Source organism: Mastigoproctus giganteus, chromosome 2 (assembly GCF_048544385.1).
Source record: "Mastigoproctus giganteus isolate SK-2022 chromosome 2, ASM4854438v1, whole genome shotgun sequence".
In the NCBI taxonomy this organism is placed as follows: domain Eukaryota; kingdom Metazoa; phylum Arthropoda; class Arachnida; order Uropygi; family Thelyphonidae; genus Mastigoproctus; species Mastigoproctus giganteus.
The window spans coordinates 41,473,923-41,492,949 of NC_143576.1; the positions used below are offsets into that span (position 1 = coordinate 41,473,923).

The 19,027-nt window shown below is 38.7% G+C and overlaps 1 protein-coding gene across 1 annotated transcript in view; it reads left to right on the top strand.

Annotated features, from left to right (window-relative positions):
* Positions 1 to 19,027, top strand: part of Sik3 (Salt-inducible kinase 3) — a 474,358-nt gene that overhangs the window by 328,800 nt on the left and 126,531 nt on the right. Inside the window, exons 11-12 of the mRNA XM_090388735.1 lie at positions 5,744 to 5,850; positions 17,428 to 17,519. Coding sequence (XP_090244861.1) covers positions 5,744 to 5,850; positions 17,428 to 17,519 — 199 coding nt within the window. The remainder of the gene's footprint in view (positions 1 to 5,743; positions 5,851 to 17,427; positions 17,520 to 19,027) is intronic.

The following is a 19,027-nucleotide window of genomic DNA, read 5'->3' on the forward strand; positions in this document are numbered from 1 at the left end:
TTTTACGGCAGTGAGAGGATCAGACTGGAAGCAGAGGGTGCTGAGAATCTCTGGGTACGACAAGGCTGCCATGCACGGAAACTGAACTTGACCTGTTACAATGTAAGATCACTCATCGGTGAAGACAGGATATTAGAGCTGGAAGGGAATTAGAAAATGTGAATTGGAATATCATATGTTTGGCTGAAACAAGAAGAAGAAATGAATCACTTATAAGTTTATCAAGTGGAAATCTGCTGTACGCCAATGGAAACAGTGAAAGGAGTGAAGGTGGAGTTGGGTTTCTGGTCCGTAAAATTTAAAAAACAACATTTTGGAATTCAAAAGTCCATCACCAAGGGTGTCAAGAATAATACTCAAGATTTCTAAGAGGTACAAGCTAAAGTTTATAATGATTTATGCACCAACATCGAGCCATGACGATGAAGAGGTTGAAGAAATGTACACCGAAATTGAGAGTCTTCTAGATGAGCAGAAAACCCACTACACTATTATTATGGGGGACTTCAATGCTAAGGTTGGAAAAAGACAAAACAGCGCAGAACGGGGAACTATAGGAAATTTTGGAATTGGTGAAAGAAATGAGACTTGTGGAATTTGCAGAATCTCAAGGACTGTCAGTAATGAACACTCTTTTTCAAGAAAAGGGTGAACAGAAAGTGGACATGAAAGAGTCCAAATGGATTAACAACTAATGAAATCGACTTCATCCTCACTAACAGAAGATATATCATGAATGATGTTACCGTCCTGAATAAGGTAAATGTTGGAAGTGATCACAGAATGGTAAGATGTACACTTGATATAGATGTAGGAAAGGAAAGGAACAAACTGACTTGAGTAAATAATACAAAGGTCTTTGAGATAACAGAAGAGGAGAAAAAGCAGTATGTACTGGAACTTAAGAAAAGGTTTGAGCTTCTGCAGACTGCTCAGGACCAAGATATCGACGAGGAATATTACAACTTTCTGAAAGTGATAAAGCCTAAGAAACCTATAGGGAAAGGAAATCCAAAGAAGAAAAAATTAGTCAAGAAACACTTCTCATGATGAATCGAAGGCAACAAATGAAGAGCAAGATAACCACTGACAAGGAGAAAATTGAGTATACCAAGTTGTGCAAAGCCATTAGAAAGAGACTCAGAGAGGACAAGAAGATTTAACACAAGAAAATTAGAACAAGCATTAGGGAAAACAAAGGACTTAAATCAGCAGCCATGAGCAGTAATACAGAAAGACAAATGATACTGAAACTGAAGAATAGCGATTCTGTACTTATAAATAGCAGAGAAGGCATAATTCAAATAGCAGAAGACTACTATAGAGAATTATACAAAGAGCGAGGGAATGATGCCAGCAGTGGGGAAGATGGATCACATATTAGCAACACATACAACACACCCGATATCCTTCCTGATGAGGTAGAACATGCATTGAAGAAAATGAAGAATCGGAAAGCCCCGGGGGAAGATGAAGTTACTGTTGAGTTGTTAAAATTGGGAGAAAGAGACATAACACAAAAACTGGCAAGGGTCTTCACAAAGTGCATTAGAAAAGGTGTGATGCCCAAGCAGTGGAATAGTGCAATCATAGTTTTGCTGCATAAGAAAGGAGATAAATCAGAAATTGGAAATTATAGACCAATTAGCTTGTTATCCCACATCTACAAGTTGTTCACAAGGGTCATTACTAAATTAGAAATTTAGTAATGACATTACTAAATTAGAAATTTAGTAATGACACAGATTAGAAAGAATACTTAATGAGAATCAACCGAAGGAGCAAGCTGGCTTTAGGACAGGATTCTCAATTATGGATCACCTTCATGTAATATCACAGCTAATGGAGAAAGCAAATGAATATAAAACACCATTATGCCTGCCATTTGTGGATTATGAAAAGGCATTTGACTCCATAAAGCATAAGGCAATGTTTTGCGCTCTGGAAAGACAAGGCATAGATACCCCATATATTATGATTTTGAATATAATATATAAGAACGCTACCTTCTTTATTAGACTAGACAAAGACAGTAAGAAATTAAAATTGAGAAAGGAGTTCAACAAGGAGACACAATATCTCCGAAGTTGTTTACTGCTGCCCTTGAGGAAGCTTTCAGAAAATTTGACTGGTCGCAGAAAGGAGTCAATTTGAATGGAGAGTACCGAAACCATTTACGATTTGCAGATGACATTGTGGTCATAAGCCATGATCCCAAAGAATTAGAGGAAAATCTTAATCAGTTATGCACAGTTAGTTAGGATTTTGGACTAAAGATGAATATGGCTAAAACAAAAGTAATGATGAACGAGTATGCCACAGAAAGAGACACAATGATTGAAGGAGCAGTAATTAAAAAGGTGGAGTCATATACTTATCTGGGACAAGTTATTAGCTGTAATAATGATAAATGGCTGGAAGTCAAGAGAAGAATAAATTTTCGATGGATAGCATTCAGGAAATATAGTCACATACTGAAGTGCAATATCTCAGTTTGTCTGAAAAGTAAAATAATGAACCAATGTATACTCCCCACCATGACTTATGGAAGTGAAACTTGGACACTCAACAAAGAATGGAAAAGAAGCTGAGAACTACATAGCGAAGAATGGAACAAATTATATTGGGAATCAGACTGTTAGATAAGAAGAGAAACACATGGATTAAGCAGCAAACTCAAGTAAAGGACATTCTTATCAAAACTAAAGAACTAAAATGGTCTTGGGCAGGACACATAGCTTGAAGGCACGATGACAGACGGACTAAGAAAATAACAGAATGGTACCCAAGAGGAGCTAGAAGAAAACCTGGAAGACAAAGGTGGAGATGGATAAATGAAATTCATGAGGTTGTGGGCAGTAATTGGATGCCATTGCACAAAACAGAAGGAACTGGAAAGTTGCTGGAGAGGCCTTCCTTCATCCTGCAGTAGATTAAAAACAGCTGATGATGATGATGATGCACAGCTCAATCACTATTTAAAATCACCTGCACTTGCATATCAAAACAATGTGTACATGTGCTTGTTTGTCTTTAACTGTATGCCCAATTTCACTTTAATTTACAAAGAGTAACTGGTCAAATGCCTTCTAAATGTGATTTACAAAATAGTCTCTGTAAATTTCTGTTTACTTATTCACTCACTATGACAACCTTTATATTCTTAATTATGGGTCAACTACCCAAAACTGCAAGAAAAAACAATAATATCGATAAAAATATAATACAGTATATATAATTTTTTTATGGATTATGGGTCAATTACCAAAACTGTAAGAAAAAACAATAATATTGATAAAAATAAAATCGACCATTAAAAAAAAAATATATATATATATATAATATAAAATAAAAATATATAAAAATAAAATAAAAATATAGATGGAGAAGTTATTAAACACAAAATGCCGAGCCTAGTTGAAGAAAAAAGAGAAAAAGAATGTTAAGATCCTATAAAAAAAAAAAAAAAAAAAAAAAAAATTAATTATTAAGTAGAATTAAATCCGAATTAATGCCGAATTAACAGGCCAATTATATGTACAAAAGCTGAAAGAAAAAGAGGGGAGGGTGATAGAGATAAAAATTATAAAATAAAAATTAAAAATTGGTACATAGATCAGGTATTTCATCAGGGGGCTACACCTGATCATGTACCAAACACTATGTTTCTATGCAAACTCATGTTGATGGAGAAGCTGAAGAAATGAAAAGGAAATAAAAAGGAAATAAAAAATATAAATTTTTTTTTTTTTTTTTTTATAAAAATTTTTTATAGCTCCAGAAACATGAGTGAGGTAGCCCCAACGCAGTGTATTTAGATTAATAAATTAAGTAACGTAGTGTATTTGGAAATAAATTGAATAACGCAACCGCAGTGTATTTAGATTAATAAATTAAGAAAATTGAGTAACGCAGTGTATTTGGAAATAAATTGAGTCGATAGTAAGAACGCCAGTTTAAATCGAAAGTATGTAATAAATAAATAAATAACAAGGTATATATATATATATATATATACATACGGGGTGATTCACTACCAGTGCGACAAACTTGCAGGCGTGCTCCTCATCATATGATTTTCGCACGTGTGCACAGAAGGTAACGTGAGACTGGTTTTTTGACGAGAGGTACCATGAATCGAGAGCGAACGACGAGGACGCCAGACAATGAGGAGAATGTCCTACGTCTTGCAGAAGGCAATCCGAGTACGAGTACTCGAGCGATAGGCCAACGATTGGGTATTTCCCAATCCACTGTATGGAGGATACTGTCAACAACCCAAATGAGTTCATACCATCTGCAACGCGTCCAATCATTGGAGCCTGCGGATTATCCACTCCGGAGGACTTTTGCTACCTCGTTTCTTTGACAGAAATGGTTCGCAAATACTGACTATCCAGCGGGATCGCTGTTCACGCGACCTCCCGTTCAACATCTTCTACGGCATGACGAAGGCATTTCGGACCCTGCAATGCCATGTGATTCCGATTTGTCTTTGTGCTCCCCTACACCTCCTGCAAGTTTGTCGCACTGGTAGTGAATCACCCTGTGTGTGTGTGTGTGTGTGTGTGTGTGTATATATATATATATATATATACAGAGAGAGAGAGAGAGAGTGTTGATTCAGTTTTTAAGCTCTGGACAAGCCATTTTTTTGAAAAGGTATGATATATACAGTCCATTCCGGTTATTGGGACACATCGGGACTAGTGCATTTTGGCCTGATTAAGTGGCTGCCCCAATTATCCGAAGTTTCACTTAAATAGTTAAAAATACGATGTACCCCCTTTACAATTTGTTCACTGTACAATCAAATCACTTTACGATGGAGTCACCATAGTAAAGTACCGTTCACTATACGATGTGCAGTAAGCACCGGTCGTTGTGATCACGTTTGTGAATTAAATTTTAATTCTATTAAACAGCGATTCTAATTAGCGAAAATAGGAGGAATATTATCTACCGGCTATAAAAGCAAAGATATATTAAGCACAAATTTACCCTTTATTACCTTACCAATTAAAAAATTAAATGATACATGAAAATCGGAAGAATATACGTGATAATCGGAATAATTAATACATACTGTAATATGTACATACAAACTAGTTGACATTTGTGGGTGGGGGTTAAAATTTAAAACAGTAAAAAGATAAGCAATCAATAACAAAGATCACGGCACACACAAATTGCAAGTAACACAATACGCGCAAGTGAAAATGGAGTAACGAGTTACAAAGCTTTAAAAATAATAATGAATAGAAGATCTGAAAATTAATTTTTTTATATGATTGAAGATTTCATGGAACTGTAACCACATTTCACCATAATAACTCACAGAATTCCAGCTGTCGGTGTTATGGCAAATTCAGTAATATCGAGTTTACTGTCCATTTATGATAGATTTCACTAACAGAAATTGTTTTTATTGTTTTATGGTTGTGACCTCCAGAATTTGGACAAACCACGTGGTACCATCAGAGACAATCACAGGGTACTCTCCAGTGCTGCGGTCTCCTGCCCTGATTAAACAGCATGCTGTCCCAATTAAGCGAAGTAAACCCTGGCTATTTTCTCAATTGGTTTCTGTTTTTTAAGATTTGCCCCAAATAAACGGCTGCCCCAATTAACCGGTGGCCCAAATAACCGGAATCCACTGTATATAAATAGTACCATGAAAACATGAATAATTGCAATGAATATATCTTAAAATTTTTATTTCTGTGTATATTTATTTTTGCAGTTGGAGGATTGGGTCGAAGAGCTTCAGATGGTGGAGCCAACATTCAGTTATTTTATCAACGTAAAGTGGCTGCTGGTCAGTCTCCTAGTAAAGAAAGAGTCACCACAGTAAGTATCTGCATTTTTAACTCTTTGCATATTTATCAGTATATCTTTCATTGTTGGCACATCTGTTTAGAGAACAATTAGATCTAGCAGTGAACAACACCCACTTGTCTCTTAGGAAATTCTCTATATTGGTATAGTGGGTTCAAACCCACTATACCAATATAGAGAATTTCCTAATTTCCCAAGAGAAGGCGCCTCCGTAGCCAGGTGGGAAGGAGCAGCAGTGCGTTGCACACGCTTCTTGATTAGACCGGGGTTCGAGCCCGTCATCACCAAATACGGAGGATGCGGAAAGGTCAGGGAATGACCATCGCATATCCCGGAGCAATATGGCCTTAGTTGCTAATGCTCCTAAAAACCAAATAACAAACAAAACAACAATCCCAAGAGAATTTCTGAATTTGAATTCAGACTTCTTCAAACAAGGTTTGAAGAAGTCTGAATTCAAATCCCATCACAGACTGGAAGAGTTCATATTAAGACCTCTTTGATATGGACTATAGTTAGCCCAATTTGTTTCTGTCAGGACTGTTTTTAAGTCATCGTTTGGGCATAGTGGGAAACGTGGGCAGTTTTAACTATTGATTATTGTTTTATTACTGGGGGGGCTGAATTGCCATTCTTTGGACAGTTCTGCACATTTCAAATACTTTCTGTGTGAAGGTTGTAAATGCTTTATAATTTTCCTCTTCTATAATGAATAGATGTTCTTCTTCCCTTCGAAGGGGACCAATCTGTGCTATTAGCTGTGTTCTGGGGATGTCATAAATTATATATTCATATAGAATGTGTGGCCAGTCTTCACTCTCGCCACAAGTGCAGTTTGGGTCATCAGTCAGCCCCAAGGAGGTTAATTTCACCTTTAGGGAGCCATGACATGTCAATATAAATGTAAAAAGGCCAGGGGGGGCCCTTTTTACAACTTAATCCAAAGCCACTTAGGTGGCTTTGGGCTAACCATTGCCACCCATGGCAGAAACCTTTTGGTAACCAGACCACTGGTTTCCTGCTCCCAATTTGTTTGCCATAGCTCATGGAGCTTTGTGGCTTTTCTTTTTCTTTCAGCCTTGATGGTGCTGGCTGTGTCAAGGGCTATTTCCAGAAAATCTGTGGGTATTCCCTTTTTAAGTCTATAAAACAAACCTCCTTTGGCTGCTTTCAGGTAAAGTGGGAGAGCTGTGGCCAGCACCTGTAGTGCAGGTGCTGGCCACAGCAGGAGTTTAAAAAAAAGCTAAAGAGCCATAGCAAAAAAAGTTAATTTTGAATTGAAGACTACTCCAAGATATTCTCGTTCTGTTAACGATTTTTATAGTGGTTGTGTTAATTTTGATTTGTGGATGTCTTCTTATGTCCAAATTGCCTTTTAGAAGTATTTGTTTGGTCTTGTCAGGTGATACTTTGAGCATGTGCATTTGTGCCCACTACTGCAGCTGCAAGAGGGCAGCATTTGATCTTTACTGTACAACCACTTGCATTGTTATCTTTTACAAGGAAAATCATGTCATCTGCAAAGGCCATGCTTTCCATGAGGCTCAGAACCAAGGCCAGAAATTCATCCAGAATGATGTTTGAGAAGAAAGGGCCAAGAATTGAACTCTGCCTTATTCACAGAGCATGCCAATTTCTGAAACCTTGTGCATACTGAGACACTTTTGTCTGTAAGGTAGCTGTTTATTACTTCATAGAGGTTTTGTGGGGCATTTGCTTGGCAGAGTCTCCTAAGGACACTAGACCACCGGAGTGAGTCAAATTCCCCAACACGCTATGATATATCTGCTTCTGTGTAGCATTGAGCTAATCTGCTGTATATATTAGTCTTTCGTATATATTCTCTAGTACACTGAGTAGGGCTATATGATTTAGGATTGGTGGGGGGGGGGGGTTCTCGTGGTTTTTGAGAATTTATCTTAACACAGCTTTTTTCCATATTTTTGAGAATATACTTTCTGTCATACAGTTATTGTACAGTAATACCCCGAAGTTACGCGATAGGTGGGTCCGACGAAAATCGCGTAAGTCGAATTCGCGTAAGTCGGGGTAGAACTTTGCATATAAATACATATAAATTTTGCTTAATTGGGACCAAGGACTAACAAAAACACTACTTTAGAAGAAAAATATTAATAAAATTGCAGTTCTTTATACATATTAATACAAAATATGTATTAAAAAAAACAAATGACTTACGTTAAAAAGTTATTTCGATGTCGATGGCTTCATAAAATCTAACAAATTCGTCTGACGACACAGAGCGTTCTTTTTTTCACGCAGAATTTCTTCGTAGCAAGCTAATAATTTTTTTTATTCCTTGCTTTGTAGCTATAACGCGTTCTTCGTTGTAGTCTATATTTTCTAAAATTTTTAAACCCTTTACAATTGAGCCCTTTTCAATTTTCAACCTCTCAAGTTTGCAATTGTCATGTGCTTTTCGCCGTTGCTTCATTTAGGCCTGTAGCACGTGCAATATCGCATGGTCTTTCATTTCGCTCAAAGCGTTTCACAATTTCATATTTTTTCTCTATCGACAGAGGCGGACTGGCCATAAGCCTTACCGGAGAAACCCCGGTGGGCCAGTGTGATTTTGGCCATAAACCATAGTATGAGGCCACTATAAATTTTCCTGGGTAAGAATTTTTGATCCAGTCCGCCTCTGTTTATCGATAATTGCTTTTCTTTTTCTCTCTGAATCTGCAGTGTCTTCACCAGGACACTTCCTTTTCACACCTTTTAATTAAGTATTTTACTCATTTTTAGGGAATAAAGCACAATTACAAAACGAGGAGGCATGCTTGATACGCATAAACAAAGCTGCGCGCATGTAGCAACTGAATAAACAACACCATAAAGGCAGAGATACACTATTAACACCTCACATTTCTAGGGGTTACTACCATAAAACAATAAAAATCCAGTTGCGTTTCTGCTAGTGAAATCTGTTATAAACTGGTAGTAAACTCGATCTAATTGCATTTGCGATTATACCGATAGCTGGAATTTGTTGGTTTTTACGTTATTATGGTGAAATGTGTTTCCCCTTCACTGATATAAAAAACATAAAAGCAGCAAAGTTGAATTTTGTTCATCTTTCGCTCTTATTCTCCGACGTCGCACCGTATATCGATAACATATGAAAAACGACCTTGAAGATAGTGGGCGGCAGCGTTGCCAAACGAAAAAATCAAGAACCGCGTAACTCCGAGTTCGCGTAAGTCGGGGTATTACTGTATAGTGCTATTTCCACTAATTTTTTGATAATCTCAACCTCTGGGAGGTCGAAATCTGGCCATTTATTGTTTTTGCTTTTGGATTATGTTATTTCTAGGTCTTGTTTAGTAAACAGAGGTTTAATATTGGCATTGTCATTTCGTTGTTTTTCTCTTTATAATGTCTAGTTGGGTGGGGGAATGATCTCCAGTTCAGTCTGAATAATACTGTCTAGGATGTTATTTACAGAATCTGCCCAACACAGGGTTGGGGTTCCATCTGGTTTGACAGTCGTTTCTAAGATATCTCCTTTTGGCAGTTTGTTGGGCACTATTCTGTAGACAACTCCCCAAGGGGCATTGTTTACAGTAGTTCCTACCAAGTGCCTTCAACATTCCTTTTTCTTGTCTCTTATGACATGTGCTTTTCTTGTGGTTCCTTGTGGCCACAATTTATATTTCTGATTAGTTGTGTGCGCCTCCATAGCCAGGTGGGCAGGAGCAGCAGTGCGTAGCACACGCTTCTTGATTAGATCGAGGTTCGAACCCATGACCACCAAATACGGAGGATGCAGAAAGGTCAGGAAATGACCACCTCATATCCCCGGAACAATATGGCCTTAGTTGCTAATGCTCCTAAAAACCAAATAAAATCAATAACGTGATTAGTTGTGTGATGTGATTTATTGTCTGGACATGTTATATGTTCATTTCACTTTATGACATTGTAATTAACGTGACTTTGAATCTGTATATAATACAACATGTATGTATGTATGTATATAACAGATTTGCCAGTTTCTGGCTGCTTATTAATAAAAATGTAAAAAAAAAAAATGTAATTGTCTCTTATGAGTTCTATATACTGATTCCTGAGAGGTCTATAAGGATCTTTCAGTGCATCCACCTCATTTTGTGGCCAAGATGTTCTGGCTCTGAAAATTTCTCCTCGTCTGGTGCACCCTTCTCCTGAGTATAATCAGTTCAGGGCACCACCAGGGGACTGCTTGCTTCCTCGGTTTTTTCCGTGGGATAGACAGGTTTGCTGTTTTTGTTAAATTATTTGTCATAGTCAATGTTTGCTCGTCCAGGCTACAGTTGCCTGATCGAGACTACTCATTTTCCTGTTTTTACAGATCAGCTGCTGTATGTTCGCGAAAATCTGCTAGTTTGCCTTTTAGCATTAGTAGAGGCATTTGATGCAAGAAAGCAAGCTTATGCAGCATCAGCCAAAAAAAAAAAAAAAAAAAAAAACCACTTCCACTTCACCCCTCTGTTCGTTCAAAATACCTGTCCAGCTGAGCCTTAAACTTATTTAGGCTATCAACCTCCACTACAAGGGATGGAAGTCTGTTCCACCAACCAACCACCCGCTGGCTAAAGGCAAATTTCCACACGTCTATCCTACATCTGTCTTTCCTCAATTTGAATTTATGCCCTCTCAGGTGATTATTCTGAACTAGAGGAAGAATACCATCAGCATTGAGCATGCTCAAACCATTCAAGGCTTTATACACCTCTATCAGATCACCTCGCTGGTGCCTAGTCTCCAGACACTGTAATTTGCAAAACTTAAGCCTTTCTTTGTAAGAGCACCCCTTTGTTCCATTCACTAATCTCGTTGCCCTTCTCTGTACTCATTCCAGCAGCTCTACATCCTTCTTGAAATGAGGCCTCCAGACCTGTATACAGTACTGTAGGTGTGGCCTGACCATTGCCTTATACAAGGGAATAATGACCTCCTTATCCCTGCTGGAAAAATTCCTGTATATCATTGACAATACTCCATGAGCTACTCTTGCAGCCCGTCTGCACTGCTCAGAGAACTTCATATCTGCCTGCACAACCACCCCCAAGTCCCTTTCATTCTCTACCACTGTCAGTGTAGTACCACAGAGTTGATACGTTGCTCTGGGGTTGCTGTTTCCCATGTGTAATACTTTACATTTGTCAATGTTAAACTTCATTTGCCACCTTTTTGAGATTATACCTTTTGATATCCAACAAGAAGTGTTGGGTTGATTATAATTGCCTGTTTAGTTTGAAAGTGATGGTTCTATGATCTATAAAATTACAGACTGGTATGGTCCAGGCTGGCTGGACACACACTAGTCTGTAATTTTATAAGCTGTTGAATTGGTGGCAAGAGTAACATCAGTGTTGCTCTCCCACATGGTACTGCTAAAAGTTGGGAGATTATTTGGTTGGTCCATAAGCCACCTCACACTTGAAAGGGTGAGGCGGCTATATAGCCTGAAAGTATCTGGCCATTGTGTGTGCCTGCTCTGTCTTCCGTACTGCTGTGCCATAAAGCTGACTGGCAGTTGACATCAGCACACACTATGATATTTGCAGCAGATAGCAAGCCTTGAGTGCTTGTAGGCATTCAATAGTTGGATTTACAGAGTCCAATTATATTATAACCCCCCCAATGCAGACATCACACACACCACAAGCATATATGCTTGATGTTCATCATCTATGAACACAGTAACCGCCTCTGTCATGGGTAAAGCACGCGACCTATCAGACCTGGAAAAAGGCATGATCATAGGCTATTGGGCCAGGGATGCCAGTATTTCCAAAACAGCGGACTTCGTGAAATGCTCATGTGCTGCAGTGTGAAAGTATATCAAGACTGGATGAATAAAAGGGACAGTTTTGACAACCCCGACATGCCAATTGTGGAGCCTCGTGTGCCATTGATCCCAGAGGTGAACGTTGGCTGAAACGGTTGGTCAGGACCAGTCGGCACACTACTGTTCTTCAACTGGCTGTCCAAATGAACCGTGGGGGAGCCACCAGAAAGGTCTCCAGCATGACAGTGCTGCAAACCCTGTTGCGCATTGGGCTTCGAAGCAGACGCTTGGTGACAGCACCCATGCTGACAACCGTTCATCGCAAACGCCGTCAGTTTGCACAGTAATACCGACACTGGACCCCAGCTGAGTGGCAACGGGTGGCCTTCTCCAATGAGTCATGGTTTCTGCTCCACCGAGTGGATGAACGGTGACTTATTAGGCATGAAACCTCTGAGAACAGACACCTGGACACGATTATTGGCAGAAAGCAGGCTGATGGGGGTAGCATTATGGTCTGAAATGTTTTTGGCGTGGCTTGGGTCTGCTGATACCTCTGGAGGGTACTCTGAACACAAATGGTTACCTATCAATCATCGCCAATCAGGTACACCTATACATGTTGACCGTGTTCCCTGGGGGCTATGGTATCTATCAACAAGACAATGTGCCATGCCAGGTTGCCAGAATTGTCCATGAGCGGTTTCAGGAGCACGACAAAGACTTCAAGCTACTCCCTTGGCCACTGAATTTCTCGGATCTTCACCCATCTTTTCAACACATCAGATGGATGGATCCTTCACCAAGAAACCTACAGGAATTCCGGGGTGCACTGCAGTCTGCTTTTTTTTTTTTTTTTATGAGAACCCCAAACATGAGAGGTATTAGAACCTATAGTACTTAGTACCATGCTTGGGTTGGAGGTTGAGAAGACGAAAGAGGATATTTGTTGACATTGGACTTGAACTTCTGTAGATTGTAATTTTCAGGAAATACGTATGAAGGAAGGTTGTTCCAGAAAATGGCAGTTGAATGAATAAATGAGGAAGATGAAAAGTTGGTTCTGTGGGTTTGAAGTTGGACAGTAAATGGATGTTGGCGGCACGTGTTCGGACTGTTTTGAAAGAGAAAGAGGGAATTATAGAAGCCAATTCAGAAGAATAGTGCTCGTGGAAGTATCTGTAGAAGGGGCATGCAGCAGAAACAGTACATCTATGAGAAAGGGAGTGGAGAGACTGTTAGAGATGAATCATTAATTAACCTAACTGCCCTCTTCGGAATGGAATTAAGAAGCCTGAGAGAGGTTTTGGGGGCACCACCCCAGATGTGGTAACAATATTCCATGGCAGGGCAGATTTGCGATTTATACAGAGTGAGCAGCTGTTTGGAAGAAAAGTAACGCCGAGAGCAAAAGAGAAAACCAAGTTTTTTAGATGCAGAGGAAGCAATATTTGTAATGTGCTTCTGCCAAGAGAGATTAGAAGTCAGGATAATCCCCAAAAGAGATATATCATTTTGCCTAGAAATCGGAGTGCCACTAAAGATAAGCATAGGAGCAGAAGAATCCTTTTTGCTAGATATAAGACAGGACTGAGTTTTAGAAGGGTTGAAATCAACTAAGTTCTCTTTGACCCACTGGAGAATTACCTGACGATCGGCATTTAAGGAATTGGTAGCAGATTTTCGAGAAGTTAAAGCTGATTGAGCAGGACAAGGTTTCTCAAAATGGACAATGGAATGTAATGTGCTATCATCGGCAAAACTATGGATAGGATTTCCAGTCAATGGAAGAAGGTCATTACTATACAAGAGGAAAAGAGTGGGGGAAAGAACTGATCCTTGGGGGACACCAGCTTTAGTGGAGAAGTTAGAAGACAGAGAGCCATCTACCATCACCCTCGGTGAGCTTGTTTAGAAGACCTTTATGCCAAACACGATCAAAAGCCTTTGAGATGTCAAGAGCAACTACTTGTGTTTCACCGAACCTTTCCATTGAATTAGTCCATAAATTTGTAACATAAGCCAGAATATCGCCAGTGGATCGACACTGACGGAATCCATACTGGCGATGATTGATCAGACGGAAGGTTTCTAGGTAGTTCAAGAGTTGTCGGTTAATTGATTTCTCCATTACTTTAGAAAGAGTAGAAGTAATTGCAATGGGACGATAATTGGATGGGAGGGATTTGTCACCCTTTTTAGGAACTGGCTGGATATGAGCAAATTTCCAAGCAGAAGGAAAAACACCTTTGGAATAAGAAAGTGAAAAAAGGCGGCAAAGAATAGGAGTAAGTTCAGGAGCACAGGTTTTGAGAACAAGTGGAGAAATACCATCAGGACCTGGAGCTTTCTTAGCATCAAGATTCATCAAATTCCTTCTGATATCCTTTTTACGGAAGACCACAGGAGGCATTGAATGGAGCGTGTTAAGAATGGTGGGAGGTGTTTTACCAAGATCATTAATACATGAGCTGGAAGAAAAATGGGATGCTAGCAGGTCAGCTTTATCCTTGGCTGAAGTGACAACAGAACCATCTGGTTTGGACAGAGGTGGGAGCAGAGATGGGCAAAAGTTGCGGGCAATAGCTTTGGCAAGAGACCAGAATGCTCGGCTATCATTAGGGCAAGAAGTTTTCTACTCTTAGCCTGTTCAAACTCTAGTTTGGACTGATTAATAGCTGCTTTACAATTGTCGCGAGCTTTGGTGTAGGCAGAAAATGAAACTGGAGAATTAGAAACAAGCCAATTACGATATGTAACATTCTTCTCTTGAACAGCCTTAGCACATTTATTGGAAAATCAAGGTTTAGATAAAGGACGAGATTTTAATGTGGAGTGTGGGATAAAGGATTCCATTCCTGCAAGAATATTCCATTCCTGCTTGGTCACAGATACCCGTAGCAACCTTCCACGAACTTATTGAGTCCCTCCTTCCATGGCTGGCTGCAGTGCATGCTGCGAAAGGTGCATATTCTGGATACTAGGTAGGTGGTCGTAATAATGTGATTGGACCCTGTATATCTTCACCTGGTCTGGAATATAGTGAAATAATGTAAAACTGTCCTATGGCACTGGTGTGATATGGACACACACTGCCGCTGGGGAGCAGAGATGACCCACTTTTTGACTGCAAGTTCAGTATTTTTAATTATTATTGCTGTAGAAGGGACACCTGAGGCATATTCTATTATTTTATAGCCTCTTGGGTATCCTTGAACCCTACCCATATGTGTGTAGGGCTCCTGGAGTACCAAGATATATATTATTTCCTTCCAATTTGAGTTTGATCTGATCTACAACTCTTGCTCTTTGAGCATTCAATTGGATGAGATTTAGAGCCCTAGTCACATTTATGTTTTCACTCTGGCCCATAGTTGGTCCTAGATTGTATAATTTTTACCTTTTTTTTTTTTTTTTTTTAATAGCAGGCACATTTATCATTCCTGATACTATGTGCATAGCCAGTCAGCCGTGCTGCCTTATAAGTAGTACATTTTGGCAGTTCTTGTAATTATGGCCAGTGACTGCGCAATGGCCACAGATAGGAGATTTCTGACTGCAGTCTCCGGCAGTATGACCATATTTATGACAGTTAAAGGACTTCTGTATTGGAAGAAATTCCCTGAATTTATGGCTGGTCCAGTCAGAGTAGACTCTTTGTTGTCCTTGTAGGTTTTTCAAAATTCTGGGTGACACTTCCGCTATGATTAAATTGCCCATTTCTTTTGTATTTTGAACCTCTTTTTAGAAGAAATCCTTTGGCAAACTTGTCCAGTTCCATTCTATTAATAAAATTTTTGTTGTAGAAATCCAACATAAGATCTCTTTCCACAGTTGTCTCAGGGATGTCAAATGTAATGATGTTGTGGTTCCTGCCCCTTGGCTTTTCTCTTTGTAGTCCTCTAGGTTGGTTTCAACCTTTTTAACATCCTCTTTATTTGTTATTTCAATTAAAACTCCATTATCTTTTATTTTTCTCATGTTATTCACTTTTATTTCTTTCAAATGAGGTTTTAATTTTGTCATGATAGTATCCCTGACTTCCTTGCTGGATTTGTATCTAGAGTCAGGCTTAGCCTTTATAATGGTTGTTTCTTTCTTTTGCCTTTAATATTTCCTTGGTCTTATTGTTGGTTTGTTTAGTTTGTGATGAATCTGCTTTGGTGGCCCTTGCTACTTGGGCATAATTCAAAGTATTTATTTCTTTATAATTATTCTTCTCTTCAGTCACTGTTTCTATGTTTGCTTTCAAAACCTTGTTTTCTATATTAAGTTCAATCACTCTATGTTCCAAAACAGACCAGCAGTTCACTATCTGCAATCTTGTTGCAGATGTAATCCTATTGGCCTGTTTATGAAGAAACTCTTCTAGGAACAGCTTCATTTATTTAATTTGTGTTATGGGATCCTCTATATGATTTATAAGCTGATATTGGCTCCACTTCATGGTGATTATCACTTTCCATATTTCCATATTCGTTATTCAAAAATAATAATGAATCTTTCAAAAATATCTAATTTTTTACTGTTAAAAATATTGCTGTATAGACTATGTAGGATAATTTCTGTAAATAATTATAGACTAGAAAGAAACACAGTTCCAAGCTTTGTTGGCATCAGTACCAGTCAGCTCCCCAACTTTTAACTCATCATAATGCTAGCTTTATGATGAGTTAAAAGTTGGGTGCAATCTTGCTATAATTCTGGGAAAATGATAAATAAAAATTCAAAAACTATTCCAAGTAAAAAATTGTTGCTTAAAGATAAAAATTTGTGACAGAAAATCACAGACAGATTTTTATCTTTAACCAACAATTAACACAGGCTCATTATTTTCAAGTTACACTCCATGGGTGTAGTGCCAAACTGTAGGGTTAATTGTTCAAAACATCCAAGTATGTCATGGACTTCATGGTTTCAAACACTATGGTTAACTGGCCAAGTCTGAACTAACTGAAACAGCCTGTTACCATCAGATTGCCTCTACAAAACTTTTGACAGAAAGTATTCTCTGAGCAATCTCCATCAGAATGAAACATTGTCACAAAATTTATCACTCCATAACACTGCCATCTTCTGCCACTGTTCTAGAGTCCCCAAACATCAGAAACAGAAGTACTCCAAATGTCATTTTGCATTAATAACCATGATATTGGGCTTATGCACAGCTGCTTTACCATCAATCAAGGCTATGCAGCTTCCTGTGGATGGCCGACATTTTAATGGATGCTCCCTGTGGCCTCTTGGTCATCAAACAGATCTGTGAGTTTGTAAGACTCTTCAGACTTCTTTTTTCATTGAGATATCACCTATGGTTTTCCATCTTTGAATAACATCACTATGGTGGATTTTAGGAGTTTCAGACAAATCACAGTTTGCACACAGGAGAATTCCTTATGTGGCATGCATACCACTTTGAAAATCTGCAAGTTTTAATTCAAAACACATAACTCACTTCTAGTCTACTGTTGCAGCACAGGCTGATTCACGAAATTTATATTGGTATGCCTGAGCCTAAAGTAGTAGGGCATCTGGCACACTACACTGTATTCATGGAGGGTTGTTGAAATACTTTTGATTATATAATGCATATGGAATGTGATCGCTCAACAAGTCACGTGAAAGTGCTTGAAGTTTCAGCTTTCTACTGACTAATTCATGGGTGAATTTCACAATCAGTTAGCCAGTAAGTATACTGCAAAACTGATTTTCAAACCATAACATAACAAAAAATTTCTTTTATTTCTTTAATTTTATTTGATAGCAAGTGTTTTAATTTATGATATTTCTCCTAGATGTCACCTGTCAATATGAATTTACCCCAAGGATTACAGACTCTGGCTCTTCATGAGGATGAAGGTAAAGAGCAAGAGGAACTGCCCTCTGGGTAAGATTACTGTACTATTGGAAAGTTATAATTTAAAAAAAAATTTCCTATTCATCATACATTGTAGTAATTTTTTTGTTCACTTTATATGCACCATTCGTGAAAACCTATATATGGAGTATACTTTTTAAGTTGTGCTGCTGTAACGGAAAGAAATAATGACACCTGTGTAAAATTATGGATTTGCTGAAATTAGAGCATCGTTCACTCATCAAGTTTCTCTCCAAAGAAGGAAATGGGCCAAAGGCCATTCATGAAAGAATGGTAACAGTGTGTGGCAACAGTGCACCTTCAGAGTACCAGGTGAACTTCTGGTCAAAACAATTGAAATGGGATAGAGTCCATCAAAAATGATCCATGTCCAGGAAGGTCTCTGACAGTGACCACTCCAGAAATGTGCGAAGTGGAGGAAACCCTTTATGCTGAGTGACAGATGTTTAAAGGTGTCCCAAATCTCTAGGGAATATGATATATCTAAGGGATCAGTTATAACCATCCTCCATGAACATTTTGGGGGACGACTAAGATCAGTTAAAGGTGGATTCCCCAGGTTTCTGACCCCTATGCAGAAGCAATTCAAAGTACAGTGTTGTGAGGAGAATTCAGAGCTTTATGGAAGGGATCCTGAAACTTTCATCTCCAGAATTATTATGGGTGATGAAACATGGTTCATCACTGGGATCCTAAAACCAAGCAAGAATCAATGCAATGGAAACACAAGGGTTCTCTCCCACCCAAAAAACTTCGCACACAACCTTCAGCTGGCAAGATTATGGCCACCATTTTTTTGTGATGCTGAGGGAATTTTGTACCTTCATTGCTTGGAACACAAGCAGGTAGTCACTGGGGAGTCATATGCATCCCTGCTGTACAACCTAAGGGATGTCATAAAGGAAAAATGCTCTGGAGAGCTTTCCAGAGGTGTGCTGTTTCTTCAGGACAACCCACCAGTGCTCAGGTCACATGCTGTTGCTGATGCTGCTGCTGCTTTGAGAGACTGTGACTTTACAGAACTAATCCATCCACCTTACAGGCCAGATCTGGCTCCAAGTGACAATTTTCTGACACCTCAAGAAAAATGCACATGGACATCACTTTGCTGATGATAATGAACTGAAGTCTGCTGTTTCTGCGTTCTTCGATGGACAGGACAAAATTTCATTTCTCTGGTATTTCCTCACTGCCAACAAAATGGAACAAGCGTATTGAAGTTCAGGGGGGTTAGATTAAAAAATAAAAAAAGGTTTTTGCCTCTATCTCATTTCCCTCATAGGTAAGTAGATAATTTATTGAACACCCCTCATATATTGTCATTCTCTGTAAAAGCTGACAGAAAAAAAAAACTGCATTTTCAACCTTAAGAAGTTCAAAATGTACAGTTTCAGAATGGTATAAAACTTTTAAAAATTATCTTATTTTCAAAAAAAAAAAAAAAAAACCCTGAGATTTTAAATTCTTCCTTCTGTGGTTTTGAAAATAATAGTCGCCATCATTTAAGGTGGAAAAGA